The sequence below is a fragment of the Pelodiscus sinensis genome, chromosome 16 (genome assembly GCF_052426305.1).
Source record: "Pelodiscus sinensis isolate ZL-2025 chromosome 16, ASM5242630v1, whole genome shotgun sequence".
Taxonomy (NCBI): domain Eukaryota; kingdom Metazoa; phylum Chordata; order Testudines; family Trionychidae; genus Pelodiscus; species Pelodiscus sinensis.
In genome coordinates, this window is record NC_143067.1 from 14,691,931 (window position 1) to 14,715,661 (window position 23,731).

The 23,731-nt window shown below is 42.2% G+C and overlaps 1 protein-coding gene across 11 annotated transcripts in view; it reads right to left on the reverse strand.

Moving 5' to 3' along the window:
• TCF7 (transcription factor 7) overlaps positions 1 to 23,324 on the reverse strand; it is a 138,337-nt gene extending 115,013 nt beyond the window's left edge. For 4 of the 11 annotated variants that reach the window (XM_075900379.2, XM_075900377.2, XM_089769488.1 and 1 more), the window contains exons 1-3: positions 22,792 to 23,321; positions 22,586 to 22,652; positions 21,788 to 21,894 (exon numbers count right to left, since the gene is read on the reverse strand). In XM_075900379.2, coding sequence (XP_075756494.1) covers positions 21,788 to 21,894; positions 22,586 to 22,652; positions 22,792 to 22,989 — 372 coding nt within the window. In that variant the 5' untranslated portion in view covers positions 22,990 to 23,321. Of the gene's footprint in view, positions 1 to 21,787; positions 21,895 to 22,258; positions 22,560 to 22,585; positions 22,653 to 22,791 lie in introns of those variants that run through there. The other 7 variants (XM_075900375.2, XM_075900380.2, XM_075900374.2 and 4 more) reach the window with 5 other exon arrangements.
• Positions 23,325 to 23,731: the final 407 nt, after the last annotated feature.

The window sequence follows — 23,731 nt, forward strand, 5'->3', positions numbered from 1 at the left end:
GACTGAAAAGACATTCATTACAGCTTACTTAACACTCGGAATAACGAGTGTGTAAGGAACAGATGAAAGAAAGGTTGCTCCATTTGTGGATCTAACCTTGGGTACAGAATATATGGAAGAGATTTCTCTGTGTGTTTTGTGTTTATAAGACTTTGCAGTAATCGCTGTGAATAAAGCAACAAAGCTCAAGAGCTCATGGAAGTCCAGGGAGACTACTGAAACATATGGAGCCAGCCAAAAGACTATGATGGGTGGACCATGGCTGTTCTGTGCATAAAATCATGACAGAATGGACCCAAAAGAGTAGATGTGGCAAAAGGCTGAATTATTGTTCTTCTTCATGTGCTATTGCTGGAGCTGGCAAAGGGGCGAGCTCTGATGAAATTCTGGGGTAGCAGTGGCTTTGCTTGGCTCTGTTGATGCGGTAGGAAAGACAACTTTTATGTGAACCATTCAAATGCCACCCAGGTACTGACACAAGACAATTACAGAACTAGTTTAACTCATTGTTACTGGGATCATGGAATGTCACATTTCAGGAAATGGGAGCCAACGTATTGCTCAGAGAAGTTAAGTGTAATGGAAATAATTAGAGCAACATGATGCATGAGTCAAACTGTTGAGCAGAGCAGTGCTTCAAAACTTGGTTTGAAGCGGAGTTTATGCACTTCCACCAGCAAAACGAGGGTGTCTTAAACAAGATTTAAGAGCTTTGTAATCTGTGCTCATCTCTTATTGCAGGGATTCACCACATGGGGCGCAACACAGGAATAAATAGGATGTACAGGCAATCACATTAGGGATGAAAGTGACTAGATGACTATCCGATAAGCATAAGCTCATCAGATAGTCGAGTAGTGATTTCACTAGTCGCTTCCCCTTTCCCTTGCTGTCTCTATCAGAGATAGGCAGCAAAGGGGTGGAGGGAGTGGGAGCAGGAGCCGGTGCTGGGGGGGGAGCCAGTTTAAAAGTGTGTGTTGGGGGGCGGGGGGAGTCAGGGGCGCAGTGGGGAAATGGTGCGAGCAGGGACTAATGATCCAGTTCTTACTGCAGCACCTCAGCCTTTGAAACGTACAAGAGCTCCCCCGGGGATCTTGTACATTTCAAAAGCAGAAGTGCCACAGGGAGTGCATGGACCCAAGCAGTCACTGCTGGCCCCATGTTCCCACTGCGGCGCTTCAGCCAAGCAGTCCTGGCTCATGCTGATCGCTGCACTTCTGCATTTTAAGTGTAGAAAGAACCCAGTGGCTCTTACTACATTTAAAATGCAGAGCCACAGTGTGGGTGGCTCCTGGAGCCGTCATGAGCCGGGACTGCTCAGTCTCAGCTTGAAGCGGTTCCTGGAGCTACCCGCACTGCAGCTCTGCACAACGGTCCTATCAACTAATTGCATAGTTGATACAAATTGTATCGACTATACGATTAGCCTGATAACTGCTTTTTAACATTCTTAGGTCAGATTAGATGATCTCATGGTCCCTTTTGACCTTAAACTCTGACTTTAAAGCTGTGTTCCATATCAGACTTTAAAGCTAGTTCCACATGAGATAGAAGGAGTACAAAAACGTGTAAAGCAATAACACAACCACATTCTTCTTGAACATGCAGGGCCAAATTCCTTTCTTATAGCCACATGAAATGGGATTTCTGAACCTGCATGCAAACCCAGATATCAGAGTCAAGCTCTACTGCATAGATCTGAAAGGAGAGTCTTGCCTTTAAAAAAAAAAAAATACAACATGTGCGCTTTGTAAAAGTAATCTACAAACTAGTTTAGTAAAAGCTGACGGCACTTGTTTCTACACAGTTAGTTCTGTCCCAAAACTCAGACCTGGCAACACAATGTTCCACAATAATAAGCCAAGTCTTCCCTCCCATGGCTGTGCTCCTCAACCTCCGCAGGATTCAATGAGTTACCTCCCTGTTTTCCCCCTCAGGGGAGGGAAGGACTGCAGCTGCTGGAGAGGGGTGGTTTCTTCAAATCGTGTGAAGGCCAAAAATTTGGCCTCTGACACACATCTTGGAAGCACCGAGAACCAGCCTATCTGTACTCCTGTCTGGGTCACATAGCTTTTGGCCACAGAGCTTGCCTGTGCTGCTACTGATCTCTTGGCAGCACACGTACCTTACAGCTTTCTGAGCAAAGACAGGATGGAATAGAAGCAACATTAATTTCTGCTGGCTTTTGTAGGTTACCAGGAGAACTCTCCTACCCCCCGCAGAGACAGTGCTGGGGGGAACCTTTGCATGGAGAAGTTTATAGTAGGCCAAGTAGACTTCTCTGCTCTCCTTTCGATGAGTTCTGGCCATATCTGCTGCTTTGCTTCCTTCTGCATGGCATCTGCCTGAATGTGCACAGCAATTTGAGGATAACGCTGCATAGGATGTTCTTTAGAAAGAGCAGCAGATAACTCTTTTTACCTAAAAGCATGGCTGTTATTTTCATTTACTTAGAAACGATGCATCTGTACCTCCCACTTTCACGAAACCCACATGGGGTTTAGGACAGTTTTGCCACAGAAATTCTGAAGAGTGTCACTGAAACTGGCTTTGGTTGATTCCTCCAGCAGTCTGAACTGTGGCAAACTATGGGAGCACACTGGGCCCAAAAGTAAGGCAACACAGTAAGGGAGGAGGTAGGCAGCCCTCGGTGGAGAAAGAACAGGTTAGGAACTATTTAGAAAAGCTGGACATACACAAATCCATGGGTCCGGATTTAATGCATCTGAGGCCACTGAGGGAGTTGGCAGATGTCATTGCAGAACCTTTGGCCATTATCTTTGAAAACTCGTGGAGATTGGGAGAGATCCCAGATGATTGGAAAAAGGCAAATATAGTGCCAATCTTTAAAGAAAAGGAAGAAGAACAATCCAGGGAACTATACACCGGTCGGCCTCACCTCAGTCCCTGGAAAAATCATGGAGGGGATCTTTAAAGAATCCATTTTGAAGCATTTGGAAGAGGGGAAAGTGATCAGGAATAGTCAACATGGATTCACCAAGGGAAAGTCATGCCTGACCAACATGTTTAGCTTCTATGATGAAGTAACTCACTCTGTGGACATGGGGAAAGTCAGTGGATGTGATATACCTTGACTTTAGCAAAGCGTTTAATATGGCCTCTCACAATATTCTTGCCAGCAAGTAAAGGAAATATGGATTGGATACATGGACTGTAAGGTGTCTGGAAAGCTGGCTGGATTGTTGGGCCCAACGGGTAGTGATCAATGTCTTGACAGCTGGTTGGTGGTCGGTTTCAAGTGGAATGCTCCAAGGATCGGTTCTAGGGCTGGTTTTGTTCAACATCTTTTAATGACCTGGACGATGGGATGGATTGCACCCTCAGCAAGTTTGCGGGTGACACTAAGCTAAGGGGAGAGGTAGATACATTGGAGGGTAGGAATAGCATTCAGAGTGACCTAGACAAATTGGAGGACTGGGCCAAAAGAAATCTGATGAGGTTCAACAAGGACAAGTACAGAGTCCTGCACTTGGAACAGAAGAATCCCAAGCATTGTTACAGGCTGGGGACCAACTGACTAAGCAGCAGCTCAGCAGAAAAGGACCTGGGGATTACAGTGGATGAGAAGCTGGATACGAGTCAACAGTATGCCCTTATAGCCAAGAAGGTTAATTGCATATTAGGGTGTATTAGGAGGAGCATTGCCAGCAGATCTAGAGACGTTATTATTCCCCTTTATTCAGCACTGGTGATGCCACATCTGGAACAGTGTCCAGTTCTGGGCCCCTTCCACTACAGAAAGGATGTTGACACATTGGAGAGGGTCCAGAGGAGGGCAACCAAAATGATGAGGGGGCTGGAGCACATGACCTACGAGGAGAGGCTGAGGGATTTGGGCTTATTTAGTCTTCAGAAGAGAAGGGGGGAGGGGGAATTTGATAGCAGCCTTCAACTTCCCGAAAGGAGGTTCCAGTGGATGGAGAGAGGGTGTTCCTAGTAGTAACGGATGGTAGAACAAGGAACAATGGTTTCAAGTTGCAGTGGGACAGATCTAGGTTGGATATTAGGAAAACTATTTCACTAAGGGTGGTGAAATACTGGAAGAGTTACCCAGGGAGGTGGAGGAATCTAGCGATTTTTAAGTCCAGGCTTAACAAAGCCCTGTCTGGGATGATTTCGTTTGAGTTGGTCCTGCTTTGGGCAGGAGGCTGGACTCTATGACCTCCAAAGGTCTCTTCAAGCCCTAGGAGTCTATGAAAAGAGGACCAACGTGCTGTGATGCAAGAGGCATCAAGCAACGTGCAGACAGCCTGCGTGAACACGTGTGTGCCTGCATGCTCTCACCTGCCGCGCTTGGTCTGAAGAGTGGAGAATTGAATGCCAAACACATAAGCATGATTGACGGCTATAATATTTTACAAATGGATGTGCTAGCAAGACTCATTTATGCAGCCAAAATATTCCTAGCTCCTTCATGTCTACAAAATTTGGTTTTTATCCAGTTGACAAAGTCCTCTAATATTTTGTAATAAACTTTTCTGTGCCATATGCAACAACTTCCCCTTGAAAGGACCTATTTGCTTCTGACTTTGCCTCAAGCTATTAACTGACAGACTGGCTGCTAACTACAGTTAACAAATGATTTCCCAGAGATTACTGTTTAAGTAAAAAATGTTCCAAGATAAACAGGCTTCTTGACAACAAGGAATTTGAATTATGCGTCCAGAGATTTGGTACATGTTTCCAAAAAGTACGTAGTACAACTCTTGAGGTTTTTCTCATCAGCACGTTACAAGTTGGTAAATAAGCAACAGTGCTTTGTCCACAGATTAACATGGATTTGTATAGCGCATGTATCTTTTAAAACATTTTGGGATCTCACACGCCAGCAACTTTATCCAGCAACCACCACCCTATGGAATTTATGGAATCACTTATGTTGAAAAAGCTATTTGTTATTTCAAGTGAAACAAAATGCCAAATGCTGGGGGAAGGGTTAAGTGGTTTGGAGCCACCTGCAACTTGCTCAAAGATTATGAAGCTGCAATTTGTTAAATACAGTATTCAGAAATACATGCCATAGAAAGCAACAGTTGGGATTTTTAACCATTCTCTCTCTGAAATTTCTAAAATGCCCATCATCTTAATAGGCTGACAGACAGTTCTGGACAAGATATTTGTTTTTGAATTTGACATGACTTTCCTTTCAGTGCTTCCTAACCCCCTCATATACACTTGAAATTAAACCTAAAAGGAAAAAAGTGAAGCACAGAGAAGCTAAAGCAAATGTTACAGAGGGAGTTAACATGAAGCTGGAATAGGTTATAGATTCCCTGACTCTGCCCTTTGCTTTGTCCACGAGGCCATGCAGTTTCTCTTCCACAAATCTTGGTAACATACCTTACTACTTACATTACAGGCAGTCCCCGATTTACGCGGATCCGACTTACGAACGGGGCCCTCTCCCTGGTCTCCAGCAGACCAGGGAGAGGAAGCAAAGCGGCAGAGCACGCGGGCAGTGGACAGCCCAGATGCATCTGGGCTGCCCGCGTGTCCCGCCGCTTTGCTCCCCGTCCCCCTGGTCTGCAGACCAGGGAGACAGGGAGCAAAGCAGAGCAAAGCCGCGGAGCCCAAGGGCAGGAGGACAGCCACGGTGCGTCTGGGCTGTCCCGCTGCCCCCGTGCTCCGCGGCTTTGCTCCGGACGCCTGTGGTACAGCAGCTGGGGTGCTGCCGGTTGGTCCCGTAGCGCCGCTCTGGGCGCTACTGGACCAACCCGGCAGCAACCCAGCTGCTCTGCCCCAGGCGTCCTGATTTAGCCACTGCTGGTCAGTTTCAGCAGTGGCTGAATCAGGACGCCTGGGGCAGAGCAGCTTGGGTGCTGCTGGGTTGGTCCAGTAGCGCTGAGGAGCGGCAGCGCTACTGGACCAACCCAGCAGCACCCCAGCTGCTCTAGCCCAGGCGTCCCCAAGTCAGCCGCTGCTGAAACTGACCAGTGGCTGACTACAGGAAGCCCCTGCCCCGGGCTTCCTGGAATCAGCTGCTGATCAGTTTCAGCAGCGGCTGAATCTGGACGCCAGTTCCGACTTACATACAGATTCAACTTAAGAACAAACCTACAGTCCCTATCTTGTATGTAACCCGGGGACTGACTGTACTTGAATATTCTCCATTATCCTATTAATGCACATTCATTAGACATTTCCATGTTGTGCCTATCAAGCAAAGCGCCTGGTGTCAGATATCAGTAAGATCGCTCAATTACAAATAAATATCAACAACACCGTACTAGAAGCCTATGCCATACACAGAGGGCCAAATCTACCTCCAGTGGAAGCAGGAATAACTTCATTGAGTATGTTTTGTGACTGGGATTCATGGTTCATGTATTGCTTTTGCAGGTTTTTTCCCCCTCTCAACATGTGCTAGAATGACACTCTTAGCAACAATTTTGAACATCATTGTATGAATGACACCAGCCTCTGTACTGGACATTTCTGCCTGCACACTTACTAAAGACAAATCTACATGTGTTAGTCTATAAGGTGCTACCAGACCATTTGTTGTTTTTTTAGTTTATCCTGTACAGACTAACTTGGCTACCCCCTGAAGCTTCCGGTCTCGTTGTTTACCCTAATTTTCTGCCTTCATTCCTTAGAAGGGATGTTTTTATTTACATGCACTTCTGTTCTTTCCCCGCCACTTAATGCAGTCTGGGAAACAGTTTCACTAGTCCTGCAAATATCCACAGCTCTTTGCAAGAAACGGACGTGTCTTGGCAATAACCATGGTTTTGACGGAGTTAAGATGCACACAATTTGGTTTCTAATGAGTCCATTTGTTCAAATACATGTGACTTAACTTCATTATACAGGCCTATAATATAATCATCATTGGTCTCACCTGGCAATCTGTTTTCTGTGAACAACATGTGCCTTTTCCGGTGACACTTCTGAATGTTTTGCCATCCTTTCCATGCACCCAGTAGCTAGTAAATCTTCACTTCTTCCAGGTCTGCCCACCACAAAAGTGAGCAGGATTTTACCCTCTCCAACTCTGCTGCAATACCAAATTTCTCCACTTCCATAAAAATTTGGAAATGGTGCAAGCCCTGTCCCCTGTTGTGAGAAGTTCCCTTCCAGCTGAGGAGATTGGGGAGCCTCAATCATCTCCCTTGTACTAGAGATTTCATTTTCTTCTAACACCATGTAACAGTGTGACACGCAAGCGTTGATAAAAGACTAATCTTTATTTCCTGCCTCCAATCACATGACAGAAGTTAGTTGAACAAAGAGCTGAGAACCAGCTCAGGAGACTATCACTTGTATACCAGATGTGCATCCACCCACCTCCCCATCTCCACTGTTTACTTCAAGTTTTTCTTTTTTTTTTAAGCCAGGGTGTGAGGCGGGTAGTGATGTGGCAGGTTGCCCAATCAATCTACTCTGCTATTTGTCTTCTGCATAGGAGCCAAAAAGAGGAATGATCCCAAAAGCGAAGATCAGAGTTTTATCTGGGTGACAATTGGCATTGGGGGTGTAATGCAAACCCTTATGTTTGGCAGAATGTGCATTTAAAACTGCTCAAGCATTGATGAGTTTGCAGTGGTCTCAAGCTAGTGGCATGAGTTCTAAAAGAGAAAAAATGCAGCGGCACTGGTCCCAGGATATTTGAGAGACAAGGGGGGTGAAGCACTATTTATAAGGTGCTTCACCAACTTTGATGCTTCAAAAAGGAAAGTCACTATAAGTCAGTAGAATAGTAGAGGCCAACATTGTTTAGGTTTGTTTTTTAAACCAGAAAGTCATCAGTTAAATTCCCACTATGCAACACAGATTAGGTTTACCAAGACCTACCGCGTTCATTCAAATATGTGGGCTTAGAACCTTACAAAAACAATGACGGTCTCTTTTAATTTTTTGTATAGTTCTATAGAGACCTAACCCTCTAGGCGTTATGCTAATACAAGAAAGTAATTTTAAATATATTACACTTCTACTTTTTCAAGCAGATTTACAATGTTTCTAGTTATACAATAATTTAAATCAACACCAACACTGAGATGTGTAATTGGATGTAATGAGCAACTCGGTCTCTCTTTTGAGCTTGAGAGAGAAATTCTCTGTGTTAGCTCTTACATTCAAGGGTCACTTAGAACTTCTAAGATTCAGTTGTAGCACCAATCTACCATATATTCTTTAGTGGGTTCTGCTCATAAGTACGCCACAAAGTTTCTCTGTACCAGCCCAGGGGAATGGCAGGAAACCCAAACATTTATATTGCCAAATGTGATCTTGGCAAGAAAAAAGAATAGGGCACACAGTTAATTTCAAACCACAACTGGACAAACCCTTTTTTAAAAGTTATATCTAAATATAAGTACCAGATACTTTATACAGCGTATTTTCTACGGTGCAGCCTGGATTGCCTATTACTGAGATAGAAATATACCCTTAAAACACTGCTTTTGTATTTACTTGTGTACACATTTACTTTGAGGTTTGCATAGGTCAAAATTCTTAGGACTATTTAATCAGGGTCTCCCCCCACACAATTCTTTTAAAGAACTACATTAGCTACAGCTGACAGTTATATGATGTCATTTGATTCTCCAAAGTTACTGAAGGCCTGTAAAAATTTAACAGCTTGATTAAAAAGTTGAGAATGTTACTATTGGAAAGGAACTCCAAAGCTGGACATAAGGAGTTAAAAACACAATTTAAATGCTAATAAAACTCCTACTGCGAATCACTTAATTTATATTTCCTAAACTTTTTAAAAGAAATACTCTTACTTACAGGGGACTGGACTCAATGACCCCTTGAGGTCCCTTCCAGTTCTGTGATTAGAACCACAGCTAGATCTGATTTAAATGAAACTTCAGGCTTTCATTATATGAGAGGCAATGTCTTTTTCTTGAGCACCCTTTTGTTTGATATTTCCAAAGCTTTTCTTTGAATCCCAGGCTAGGTCTACACGACAGAGTTTTTGTGCAAAACCAACCGTTTTTGCTCAAAACTCATGGAGTGTCCACACCTCAAGTGCATTTTTGTGCTAGTAAAATGAAAGAACAGAGGGGTTTTCTGGTGTAGGTATTCCTTCTTCTACAACGAATAACTCATTTTTGCGCAAGAGCTCTTGCACAAAAAGGTGTGTGGATGGGGAACAGGGTTTTTTTGCACAAAAAGAGGTAATCGAAAAAAGCATAGGTGCCCTGGTGGCCATTTTGTAAATAGCAATCTGAATTTCCTTTCGAGGGAGTGTCCATGCAGTCTGGATGCTTTCTTGCGCAAAAGCACGTCGCTTTTTCGATGCACTTTTGCAGTGTGGACGCACTCTTGCGCAAGAAGTTTTTGCAGAAGCCTGCAGTGTAGTCATAGCCTCATAAGCAATCTTTTAGGGAAATAAGTTTTCAATGGGTTTAGAGGAGAGTAAATTAAAACTAGGGATGGGCTTATACCACAAAACATTCAAATACACTCATATTTGAAGGTTCTTGAATCCATGGCCCAGATTTCTGTTACAAAAGAGAAATGCAAGTACAGATCAACACTTGTACTGCAAACTTTTTCTTTTAAAAGAAATGCCCTTAAAATTAGTAAGGATTTTTTTAAAAAAGGTAGGTTATGTAAATTGACTTAACATATTGTCTTCTATGGCAGTATGACAATTTACACTAAGGATTTGCCCCCCAAATTCCAAACTTTGGAAATTATAAACTCACAGGCCTCAAGGCAAACAGATGAGGTTAGGAAGAAGCTTTCATTTTGGAAAACATTTATTCCATAACTGCCTACTGGTAACTTTCTTGCTCATTCCTCTGGATACTGAGCAAAATGGTCTGATAAGGTACGACTGTTTTAAATTCAGAGCACTAGATAAGAATATAAACATCTGACGAAGTGGGTCTTTGCCCACGAAAGCTTATGCTCCAAGACTTCAGTTAGTCAATAAGGTGCCACAGGACTCCTCGCCGCTTTTGCAGACTCAGACTAACACTGCTACCCCTCTGATACTTGAATATAAACTTTGACAGCCACATTTCCAAACATCAGGGAAATATATGCTTTCCTTCTATGACAAACTGAAAACTTATATGAAAAAAATATATAAAGCTCAAGAAAAAAATATTACCATTTAAGGAAATGATATTGACAAATGCCTATGAGAAGAACTTCCCTATCGGGGGGAGAAGGAGAGAGAGAAATGCCGTAAGAATGGTTAAGGGAGAACACTGCTGATGTTTTCAAGCATAGAGACTATCAAACTGATGACAGAGAAAGGAGTGTTTCTGTGAGAAAGCAAGTTTCTATGATTATCCATTTTCTCAATGAAACTACTCAGAGTAGCTGGAATAGGAGCAGAAAGACAAGGCAGTGGGTGGACAAAGATTTACAGGACAACGATGTCCCGTTCCTAAGTATCTTCAAGTTAGAGCACTCTGTGAGCATGCGTGCGAGTGGATGTCCATGCAACTATATCACAATTGCCACAATTACAGCTAGCCTGCATCTTCTGTGAATGGTTATTTTTAGGACCCAGTCTTTCATGTGGTACAATGATGTGGAGTTTACAAGAGTATTTACCATGTGTTTCATATGGTGTAGAGTCCTGCTCAAATTGCACTGTATCAGAGAAAGTTTAACAATTTTGTTCCCATTTCTAATTTTATATTATTGCTTCTGCTTTAGATTTAGTGTTACTATTGGTTTGTCCTAAGCAACAAAATTAGTTGTCACAGCATTTAATCAAATCAACTCATGAGCCCAGAAAATGTTAAGAGGGACCTGGAAATCTGATTGCCATTTAAGATTTTCTGATTTCAAAGCCCCTGTTGCCACCTGCTGTAAGTTAGGGCATGAAACCACACTCTAAAGGCCAGATTTTGATTTCCTTTATACTAGTGTCAATGAGGTTGTGCCAGCGTAACTAACAGCAAAGTCCTATTAACCTTAAAAAGAGGTTGGATGTGGCAGATTTTTCAGTTGAAAATGACCCTACTTTTCTTTTTCAACTTAAAAAAAAAAAAAAAAAAAAGCACACAAGCGTGTGCTAGTGATTTTAAAAAGCACTAAATTAGGAGACCCAGATCATGCCAAACAAAGTTGGTTCCACATTCACTTGATAGATCTTAAGAGAGTTTCTCTCCCAAACATGAGAACAATAGGTAAAGGGTCACTTTTCTGTTAGAACGTAGGTCACTTACAGAGAGAATAATGAGTTTGCCCTACAAGCTGAGCTGAGTGCCAACTGGCTTTTGGTCAAGTAGTAGATACTCATGAACTAAGCTCCAGAAGCCCCAAGTTTGGTTCTGCCTGTCGGCATTACACTTGCATGAAGAACATCAACTAACAAATTATTTTAAAAGCATGCTCATGATTTTGTGGCCCTTTTGCTGAATCAATAATGCTTTATGATTCCAGCCTCTGACATTTTCCTTTTGTGTATGTTATACCCCCAGAAGAATCTGTTTTCACTAACATATGCCATTCTGAAGAACAAACCACAGAAGAAAATAAATTCAGCATATAGCATAGGGTTTGAATCACTTTTTTAAAAATACACTTATTTGGTCAGTCCTTGATTACTGTGTAGCTCTTTTACCCAGATGTGTATTTTGTGAATACAGTTCAAACGACTCAGCATGTCTCTTGTTCCACTCAGTGTTTTTTGCCTAACATTTGATCAAACCCCAAACTGTTCTAAGTGTATGCGGAAAATGCTCTAGATTCTAAATATATAGTTTTAGTTGTAGTAAAAACTAATATGGGAGGCTTAAAAGAAAATACTAATTTGGGGACTAAGTACAACACAATGGGACAGACCGGAGCTGTGCTTATTAGCACAGGATCATAGGCCAGGGTATCAGCCACCTTACTGACTCCTTAATCCTGAGCTTCTGGCCAGTTTGACAGTCTCACAAAGCCATTTTGTCAGCTGGGGTTTGACAAAGTATAAATGTAACCCCCAGCCATGACCCTTGTCCTATGCCACTGAAAGACGAGGAAAAACTCTGTTCCTGATCTTCTGTCTTCTTCCAAGTCAACCACAAGATATTTAGATATGTAGAAACATAGCCGAGTGACCATTTACATACACTAATGTCATACTAACAATTCTACTAGATCACCACAATGGCTTAAATAAGCCTTTTAGTCAATTACAGTGAATCTTCAGGTACAGATCTTTTAGATAATTTTTTAATACTCACCAATATACATGAAATGACTCATCACAATAACTTGGCTTTGGCGGATTAGATTTGTATCTGTAAATGTCGGTAAAAACATCAATTTTACCACACACACAAACCGATGAAAAAGTATTTCCACTGAAGAGGATTGAAATTTAGTTATAGGCAAAGAAAACATAACTTCAGAAAACTGCTTCAGAACATAAAGTTTAAGAACATTTACATGTATAGTTTGACATGCGATGTTAATTTTTGTTTTAACGGTTATAAAACTAACTTCTTGAATCTCAACATCTATTGACATTAACTGTTTGCTCCCCCCATGTTCTGACACTTGTCTATTTCCACAACTGATTTTAAATTGATAAAAATAACAAATGCTTAAACATTGATATTAGCTATTGAAATGATTAAAAATTAGTTCTGCAAAGCCTAACAATGCAGTAGCTATCTTATATATATATTGTGATGAATAGGTGGGGTTGATGCCCTTTTCTGGACATTCTCACCATTCAGTTAACCAAAGTCTTTTCACAACGGTTAACTCTTGAAACCTAACCCTAATTGCCTTAAGCTTCAGAGGGGTAGCCGAGTTAGTCTATAACAAGAAAAACTTAAACACTTTAAAGACTAATAAGACATGTAGATGGTATCATGAGCTTTCATGGGCATAGCCCACTTCTTCAGATAATCAGAATGTTGGATTAAAATCATAGACATGGGTCCTAGAGAGTCTCCAGGAATGTAGGGAACCAGGAATTCAGTTGGCAGGAGGCCACGAAAGCCAATGATAACAGTGTGTGGGCTTTTGAATTCGAAGCAGTGACCTTCCTGTTCCTATGTGACCAGAGCAAAACTGAACAAACATGGATTAAGCCAGGTAGCAAGGCATGGAGAATCTAGCGACATCCATGCCTAGGAAAGGACTAAACCTTGAAATTACAGATATGTAAGTAGAACAGCGAATGGTTAGGTACACGCAATCAGGTAATTTTATTTGGGAGGGGGAGGGTCTGTTGGACTTCTCTGTGCTGAGCACATGTAACCTCCGTGTGCGCGCGCGCGCACACACACACACACACACACACACACACACACACACACACACACACTTTCCAAACTGAATTCCAGGGAAACAATTCTGTGTTTTAATTTTTTTTTAGTTGTTCTGTAACACCTACCAACCAAGTAATGTTTCACCAAGTATCTTTTGTTAATAAAAATCACCTTTTTTTAAGACCATGATCTGATTCCTGAGCCCTAGACAGCACGAGGTTCTGCGTGCACATGCCTAAGACTACAAACCGTACTACTAGGAGAAATTAGTTTCCCAAGCTCTCTGCAGCAGGAGAGTTAAAGAGCGTGATGGTACCGCACAGGAAGGAATTCCCAAATGTATCTTTCTAGTTTCTCAAAGGCTCCCTGTGACCGTGCCCACAGTCCACTATGAAAATTTGGCCCTTAGAAGCTTGGGGTATGCAGTTAATTGATCAACATCTAAATGTAAACAGATAAGTCACTACCAGGCAAGACCAATGCACAGTGAGCTATTTGGCCAATTTGGTTGAGAGGTGATTAAGAAAAGGCCTGTGTGTGTGTTTGGATCCTCAAGGCTCAAAAGTACATGATGCTGTGATTGCCTTTACAAAAATTAATTAGGCAGATGAGGTGCTCAGAAAATGTGCTGGACTGGTTGCCCTAGAGAATGAAACCCTCTGTTTATGTACAAAGCAATAGTTTATGCACAAACACGCCTCACTGCTAACTTAGCAGCGTGAGAGGACATTCCATTTTCCAGACCAGATCATTCAGAACTTGCTGTCTGTTGGGCCTGCTAACCAGTCAGCTCAATTGCAACAGAAGCTCTTAATAATGCAGACACAAATCTACCAACAACTGAACTGAAATGACCAACTGAGAGGAGTTAGATACTCTGTTATCAGATAGTAATGGGATTTAGGTCTCTATCATCCAGCTAGATTAGAATTACCACAAAATGAACAGGACTCAAGCCCATTGCCAGCCTTCCGAGTCATCTCCTATCGAGCCTTTGTTCCATCTTTCGGATCCATTAATGAGCAAATATCGTGGTATAGTTTTTTGCCTCTCCTCTTGAGGAATTATTTAAAAGATGACAGCATGAAAGAGCCCACGAGATGGGGATACTCATGAGAGCCTGGAGAACTTTCCTCCAAGATGGTGCTTCCTTTAAGGCTGACAAGGACAGTGTCTACCCGTTATTGCCTTTGCGACTTCCACCCATCACAGATAAATTGAGGCAATAGGGTAGAGCACTTTTTGAAAGATGCTGCCAGTACCAAGAAAAAGCATCAAGATAAAGAAATAAGCTGCAGTGATACAGGAATAAAAGAGCTAAAGAATAGCAAAAGAGAATAAAGGAAAGAGTACTGTCTGTGGAGTTGCTCTAAGCAGGATTATGCATCATTGCTTCAAGGTAGTAAGTGAGAGGGAAGTTGCAGTTCTGGTAGGGGCAATTAACTATCCCAAGAGCCACTACAGCAAATAATTCGCAGGTGGTCAGCACTACAGCTGAAGTGGCCTACTCCAGAATCAAAGCAACTATAAATGGAGGTGGGGGACAGGGGATAATCAGAACTCATACCCAAGACAGTCTTTTGGCTGAATGGCAATTGTACAGACTATTACAACTCACACAAACCCACTTTGTTCAAGATGATGTCATTCACCTCCCTACAAAAATACTCACATTCATTTAAAGTAAATTCTGTATGAACAGAGGCAGGGGAGCGTTGGATCATGCATTTCCTTTATTTTCTCTAAGGCCACAAGTGAATCACTGAAAGTGAAATGCTAAGTTACACTAAAAGAACTCTAGATGTGGTGTCCCGGTAATACTGTACTTGCAGCATGTAAGTAGCCAGACGGAACTGCATAGGTGAAATAAGCATAAGTACTTCCTTAAAAACAGTAGGTACGTGTCAGGGTACAACTGAAATCTACCATCTTGAAACACAGACAGTAAGGATCAAACTTAAATCTTAGGTATGTCTTGCACATAACCACACCTTGAACAATCTGCTATTCCACCAGATTTTTAAGATACACAGGGATACAAACTGCCCATATAGCTATGGTTAAAATCTCGCCCATCATAAGACTACGAGAATAGTAAAGAGAGTCAGCCATACAGACATGTTAATGAGTTTGAATGTTTAGTCACATGAATGGCTACTATATACAGATAAACAAGAGGCATTCAGTCAACAACTCTGCACTGAGTTTCGACAGAATTTCCATATGAACACAGGTATTTGATAGTGTCTGTAAATTGACTGTAAAAAAAATTGACTGCAGACAAAAATGTATTCAGTCTTGAGCTTAGAGTAATATCATTTTCAACATTTTATTCTCCATTTTGCAAAGAGCTAAATGATGAGTATTAGGTGGAAGAAGTATGCTGCCTTGTTTCAGACACATTGTATCCTTGATTCACTTAAAAAAAAAATCACTTTGTTCTTCAAAGTGCAAGTTTCCAGGACATTAATCATTAACTTGGGTGGGTTTAGGTGTGTCCTTGTATTTAAAATATTCACACAGCTCATTTTGTAACACTTCAGCAAACAGCAACAACTATAATTCAGCCTGCATGGGTGGAGAATTTAACACATGTCAAAATTAACATAATTACCACAACATACCGGTAATCTATTCTCATGATTGATGCAACAAGGGACAAGTTATCCTCTTAAGGAACTGCGGTAGGAAGATACATGTACTACACACTTTAAAACTATCTAAATACATGCATATAGCTATTCACAAGCAAAGACCATACAAAAACTTCCATTTGTTTCCATGTGAAATTCTTCTTCCAAATTTTTCAGTCAGAATTTTTTGAAAGTTTATATGTGGGGAGGGAGGGGGGAAAAAGGGCCATATCTTGTCATTATTTCTTATACATAACTCAAATTTATTTCATTTAGTTCAATTATTTCGAATACTGCTTCAAAATTGATGGTAGAATACGAAACTCCAAAAACTAAATATATAATTTTTTCCTCAGGAACCACAGCTGAACCCAACATAGACAGACTACTTTGGAATCTTTGTCTCTTGATAGATTTGACCAGCCGGCATATCGCTTCTTTATTTCCACCCTCATCCTATGCCAAGCAAGGTGAAGAGCTGGAGGATGAAGATGTGGTTTGGTCAGGGGAGAGCAAATTAGTAATCTCCCATCCTTCTGATGGAATGTCCTCTTGGCCAGGCAGTCCCTCATCTATCTCCTTTCCCTTCAAGTGGCAGAGACAGGATAACCTGTGCTGGCAGCTTCAGGGGGAAGAGCACTGTCTTCTAGTGCCCATCAGTGTGGCACCTACTGTCTAGAGAGAAACTGAGTGAAATCATGATGGTGCCATCAATTTCACTCGGAAGCAGACAGTCTCTCTAAACACATCTTTGTATGACTCTGAGCATCTAAGGAGACAAACAGTGACCAGAGTTCCTACTAATTTTTTCCATCCATGTGAGGAATAAATTTTGTTTGGCTGCCCAAACAATCTACTTACAGGGAATACGGAAAGTGACATCATATGATCATGCTGAGTTTTACTATTGAGTTGCACCTGGATCAGGATCTGCCCCTAACATTTTTTAGCCCCAAACCATTACAATATTTGCACCAGTGGGAACATGAATCACCTAAGTTCCAGGCTTAAAAGTATATTTGAGTAGCTCACTGAACTACAGGTTACATATTAATTTGTTGCCCACTTCTTTCCTGTTCATATTCTGGAAAGTTAGGAATTAGTAAGTGGTGGGAACATTCCAGGAAGAGAATTAGATTTTCAGACACTGAGAAGGTAACTCTGTGCATCTCTGGGGGAAAAGACATTAAAACAGAATTTAGCCCTGTCTTGTAGTAGGAATGGAACAGAACTGACGGGCTTGTCTAGAAAACTCTGGGCTCCTCCCAGGAGAAATGGGCTGTAGAAGATTATTCTCAAGGAGGTTCTTAGTATGACTTATTTGGTTTAAAGAGGATAGATTTCTTTTTTAACTAATGCATTGTAAGGAAGCAATTAGATTTGTGTAGCACTTCTTCAACTGAATGGAAACTGAACTGGCTTTCTGTGTGCCAGAGATGTCATAGTGCTAACAGAGATGCACTTTTAACTCAGAGTCTAATATCACAAAAATCCTGAGAACTGGGGTCACAGACATATATATGCCTTTTGTCTGCCTCAATGTAGCCTTGCCCAACGGTGAATCCAAACCTCAGAGAGAGAGAGAGAAAGAGACAGAGCCAAATCTGAGGAGCACAGCAGAATTACAGGATATCAGATTTGGAAAATACAGAATCTTCTGTGAATGGCATCTCACTGTGGCACATGAAGTGGGTGAGTCTAAGGATAGTACTTCTACTTTTCCCCTTCCAATCTGAGTTTTGATTTGAGGAGCTGTTCTTACACACTTTTACAGAGACCCTGTAGGGATTATGTTTTCAAACAACAGGTGGCATAAAGCTGGATTTAAGGGTGGGAAAGCCACTCCAGAGTCTCAGACTTGCATATGAAAAGCATTAATTATTCCCTCAGTTACCTTACAAGCCCACCAAATCCAACTGAGAATAGTGATAGAGATGCAGCCGTGTTAGTCTGGTGTAGCTAAAACAAAAGACAGAACTATGTAGCACTTTAAAGACTAACAAGATGGTTTATTAGGTGATGAGCTTTCGTGGGCCAGACACACTTCCTTAGATAATGCCATCCCATGATTTCAAATAGGTCCTTAGATAATGCTGGCAAAAATTGACCCCAGGAGTAGATGACCTAATACTGGCCATATGAAGTCACCAGGAATTCTGTCACTGATTTTAGAAGTGCAAAGTTGGCCCTATGCACTTCCACTACTACAGTTAATTTCCTTATTTTATATCCTCATATACAAAATACAGGAACTTACCAGTGCTTCTTAAAACCTTTTGAGTACCACGTGCTACAAGATGTAACAATGTTCAGAAAACTCCCTCAGGCCTAAATTTAATTATACAACCAGAGCAAGAAGATTTTAATCTGATCAAAGTTTTAACATGTTTGTCCTCTGCTGTTTATAAATGCCTAAAAGACAGACATAACTACTAAGGAGATGCCTTAATGTCCTTTAAAGTCATTTGTACTTTAATAAAAAGGATATCCCTTTATTATTTGGTGTTGCATTTGGAAAAATAGCTTCTGAATACATTGATACGCATTCATTGGATGTTCCATACAGATTTATAACTGACAAAAGTCTACACACTCTGAGAAAGCTCGAACTTTCCTCAGAGTAGGAGTGGAGGATTAGTCCCTCGATACACATGTGCAGCACCAATATTGAGGATGCTAGTCCAGAACACTTTATGACCTAATACATCCACCATCTGTGCACAGCATGCTGAAGCAGGCATCAATACAACAGATCATAATCACTTTAAAAGGACCTCATCAGTCTATTGCACGTGCAGCCTAAATTTGGCCAGAGTGCCAAATAGCTGACCACAGGGTGCTAAAATAAGGCCTTTAGCAGGGGTGCTGAAACAAGTTGTACAGAGGAGATGCTGAAAGCCATTAAACCAAACTGTATGATGAAAACGATTTCAAGCCAAGGGGTGCGACAGCAACCCCAGCATGCCCTAATTCCAGCACCTAAAGCCTTTCGCCACCATCTTAATGTAAGGTAAGAGCAAAACTAATCAACTGGAGCATTGAACTGCTGATGAACTCAAGCAGCGAGTCACTTAATTCATGGCTCAAGAAAGGCACATGTACACATAAAAATCAGAGTTGCATGCATTAGGATAAAATGTAATGCATATATATGAAACCTACTATTACACGAGGTGGACAAGATATCAGTTCACGCACTGCTAGTCCATTACTTCAGTTATCAAACTATGACCGAGCCCTTAAGAAACTGAAACACAATTGGAGCTATCGTGAAAATAATTTTTAACAACATTAAGGTTAGCACAGTAATACTAATGTTGTGACTTGTTCACAAAAGCAGAGACACCCAGAACTGATTCCAGCCTTAATTCATTGTAATACTGTGTCTAACAAAAACAGGAGTCTGTCTGCAGACCGGACATGATTTTATAACAAACAACAGTGCGGGGGTTCAATTCCAGCCTTATTTCTGAATCCCTTGGATTTTTTGCTATTCCTGAGTTTTCAAAGCACTGCCTGGGCTCCTTCTCTCTTATGGGGTGGAGAGAGAGAAGAAGGGGCAGGGAGGAGGATTACAAAATTCATCCCAGCTGCCTACAAATGTTCACAGGAAGTCCCAGTTAGAGTAAGGCTTCACTACCAAGTAGATATACAACAGTGATGTACAATCTTATTTTTCACACAATCCCCTTAAGCTGCCAGAATTTTAATTAAAAACGCAATATTTTTCTTGGAGGATAAGTATCCCAAATCTTCAATCATAATAATGATCACACAGTGGGAATAACTATTGGATCAAAATCTATTTCTTATAAAACATGAACAGTATTATATGATCACAAATGATAGCAGTAAAAATACTTACTACCTTAACTTTTGTATAAATTACTGTAATCAATCAATACTAAATACAGACCAAATCGGCCAGAAGAAAATAGTTAGTTATATATATTGTACCTTCTTTAGAGTTAAGAAGGAAGATTTGCAACTTCTCCTTGATTTTAGGGAAGAACTCTTTCCACATTTTTAAAATAAGTAACAGATTTTTAGATAGAAAAATTAAATCACCATTTCAGTCCACCGAACCTGAGGCATTGCATAATCTGTATGGCTTGATTAAAAGATTTCCATTGAATTTAAATGGACTTTGGATCCTTCCCGCTCTGCTTGCCATTTTTCATTCTCTTGATTTCTGTACTGTTTGTTTTACTCTACCTTCCTCCAACTGTAAACCCATACTCTTTTTACATTAGCAGTGGTGGGAGGTTCCTTAACTGGTTCACTAACCAAAAGCCTGTTTCTTAACCACACTGCTAATAAACAGGCTGCCACAGTTTTAACCAACAGAATAAGATCCTCAAAGGGTTAAGATGTATATAAATATTCACAGAATTCTTAAGCATCTGAATAGCTACTGTGCCAACACAAGTGACAGCTCATCCAAATTCTGTACCAGGGAGCACAAATTAATGGCATTATTAAAAAAAAAACCAGCTTTAGTAGCACACTTCAAAATGTAACAGCAAAAGAAGAGCATTATCGGGGAGAGAAATGAGAGGATTAACAGGAACCTGGAGTAACAGGTAGGAGGATGGAAACAAGTGACCAGATGTATATATAGTGTTCCACATTGGCATGGCCTTGCAAATGTATCATTTCTTTTTGTATAATGAAGAAAATTACAACAAATGTAAAGACAGGTCCCTCAGTTACTGTAAAACGACTTAAGTGGAATGAACGACTACACCAGCTAAAGGTCTTACACTTTACCGGGCAACTGTACTATAAACACAACAAGATTTCAAAAACAGCCAAAGCTACCACTACCCTACTTTAAAACTTGTAATATTGCAACCGTTTAGATGGGTCACACAAACGTTTTATTATGCCTTGACTCAAAAAGTGTTTCATAGTACCCCACCATAGCATTTTTCATAGCAGCAGTTTTTGCATTCTTACTTTTCAAGTTCTGAAAGGACTAAAATTCTTAAAGTTAGTAGAATTTCAGAGACCTGCAGGTTTACATTAAAGGAGGTCAAAATATATTGTTCTAAATCTTGTAGCAGTAAGACCAAAACTAAAAATGAAATAAGATGGACCATATTCTGCTCTCATTTACACAACTCCAAATCTAGAATAATGGTTGACATCCATACAATTACTCAAGATTTGCAGCCGAATATGCCCCTTTGTGTTGGTTATTTGCAATTTCTGTTAAAAACTCTGCTAGAGATGTCTATGGATAAGGATTTTCTGGTGAACCCCCCTCCCCATATCAAAGAATTCAACTAATAAATTAATACATACAGTAAATTGTATACTTATTACTAAAATTTACTTAATATTTATTTGCAAAACTTCTGTAAAAAAAAAAAAAAAAAAAAAGAGTGGAACAATCATTGCCTTTTAGGAACATTAGACCTTTGTGTAGCCCCAACTGCAACTAATTAAACATGGTAAAATGTACATCCCTATGAAGATTATCCACAACTGAACCCTTTCATGCTGGGGTTGGAGGGATGGACAACAAAGCAAGCCATTTTACAAGGGTATACCAAGACAGCTGAGCTGGGTGCTAGTTTCATAAACACATATATCACAAATCATCATCTCATACTTAAGGAGAAACAAAGGCGGCATTCTGCAAGTAGCTCTTACAGGTAGTTCTTAATCTATTTGTTGAAGACGGAGGATGAAACTAGAAGCTGAGGCGATCTGAAAACAAACCCCTCTTGAGAATTCAGAACCACACCACTGTCTTGGGGTTGAACCTTATTCACCCGCTCATCCTTTTCCTTTAATTTCTTTAGGCCACCATCCAGGCCTTTTAGAAATAATGCTACATCAGGACTGCAAAAGCATTGGCATCAAGTGATTGCATAGCTGTCAGCAACATACGTCAGTTGTGAAAGGTTAGAAAACTTGTCAAAAACATGATGAACTCACCAAAGGTGACATAGATCCATTTGGAAGATAAGGGTCTGAGAGCATTAGGAAAGGGTAGCCAGAATACGCAGATCCTTTGTACATCCCTGTGTCCTGATGCTTTATACCTGTTAAAATTAAAGTATTTTCATTAGGACGTGCCCTAAACAGGTCATTCCTCTGCCTGGGCCAGGTGCTTATAGTTTGCAAACAGAATATTAGGAGCAACCTATATATTTTTGGTGCCCTCTGTTCTAGAATAATTATTTTATGTGCATAGTTTACCCTTAAGACTTATAACACATTTGTATTTTCTGTGCCACTAGCCTGCCTCCATCAACAGCTCTGATTTGTTTTAGTGCTAAAGCCCAATAAAAACTTGCTTTCAATGGTTTTCCCTTTAGGGTGAAGCACACTCAACAGAGCAGTACTATTCCTGGACCATTCCCCCGCATCACCACAGATTCCTAAAGCTTGTCTCCAGAGACCCACCAAGAGACCAGCACATCAATAATATTTCAGACACTGAGAGAAAGGGGAGGATTGTTTACACATTGAATGTCAAGGGAGTGACTAAACCCCCTTGTGTTGTGGCAATACAATGTATCCAGCACTCAAGGGCTTCTTCAACTGGCGAATCAAAGTTCCTCCCTGATTTTTTTTGACTGCTCTGATTTATAGAAAGAAACTCAAGTTTCTCTTCTCCCCCGCCCCAAATCCCTCCCCAGGACTCAGCACATCACCCAAAGGGTTGCCGGTGGAGGGGGAGGGGGTTACAGAGAGAGGAAGGGCCGGATAAATGAATGGTTTCAAACTAACCATCTTCCATGTGATCCTGGAGTTTCTCCTGATAAGCCCGTTGAGGATCCTGCACACGCCTGATCGCCTGTTGGGGGGAGGGGGAGAAAAACACATCAGGGGATGGGGGGTTGGGAGAAACAAAGTTTTATTCATTGCAATAAACCAAAGACAGGAACTAGCAGGAGGCAAAGCCCTTTGTGCGGGCGGGGAGGGGGCTCTCTCACCTCCGGATCGGCCGCCGCGGCTGCGGGGCTATTGCTACTCTCCGACTCGTGCACCAGCGAGGACTTGAGGTCGGCCAGGTCGCGCTCGGTGAAGGCGCTTTCCTGGATCTTCTCCTCTTGCTCCCCTTCGTCCTTAAAGGCGATCATCTCGTCATTGGCCCCCAGGTCATCCCCTCCGCCGCTGCTGAGCTGGGGCATGGTCCCCCCCCACCCCGCCGCCGCTCCTCTTCCAAGCCACGCGGGGACTTCGACGGCTCCCTCCACCCCCCCCTTAGGATCCAACCCTTCTGGGGGGAAGGGGCGGGAGTCGGGGTGCACTGCTGCAGCCTGGGGGGCTTGGTGGAGAAAAAGCAGCAGGATCCGGGGACCTGCAATCCCCCTGCTCTGCCCCGGGAAAAGTTCAGCCAAGTAGCAGCCTGGGGGAGCGCAAGCCCGAGGCTCCGGCCGGGAGACGCACGGCACTGGAGCGCCCGGCGCGGAGCGGTGTCTGCGAGCCAGGCGGAGCAGCCCCAGCCAGGGGCTGGAGACATCAAAGCAGCCGCCGGCTGATTGACAGCTCCGGGGCGGGGTTCTGTGACACACACACACACACAGACAGACACTCCGGCGCGCCTGTCTTAAAGGGGCCGCGCCGATGCCTGCACACCCGGCGAGGGGGGAACCCGGGGCCTTAAGGGACTCACCGCTGTATACCTTCCCCCCTTCCCCAGCAATCTGTGCAGGACCATGGGCACCAGGGGCAGGGTCTCCCGTGGGGCGGGGTGTCTAAGGCGGCTTTGTGGGTTCCGGAGCGTGATTCCAGTTTTATTTTTGGACTCGCCAGTGGCTGAAATGTTAACCCCCCCACTCCGGCTCCCAGCCAGCCCTAGCGCTGCACCCCTCCCTCGCTCAGGCGTGCTGCTGGCCGCGGGGCCCGATCCTGCAGTGAGTGGGGGACGCC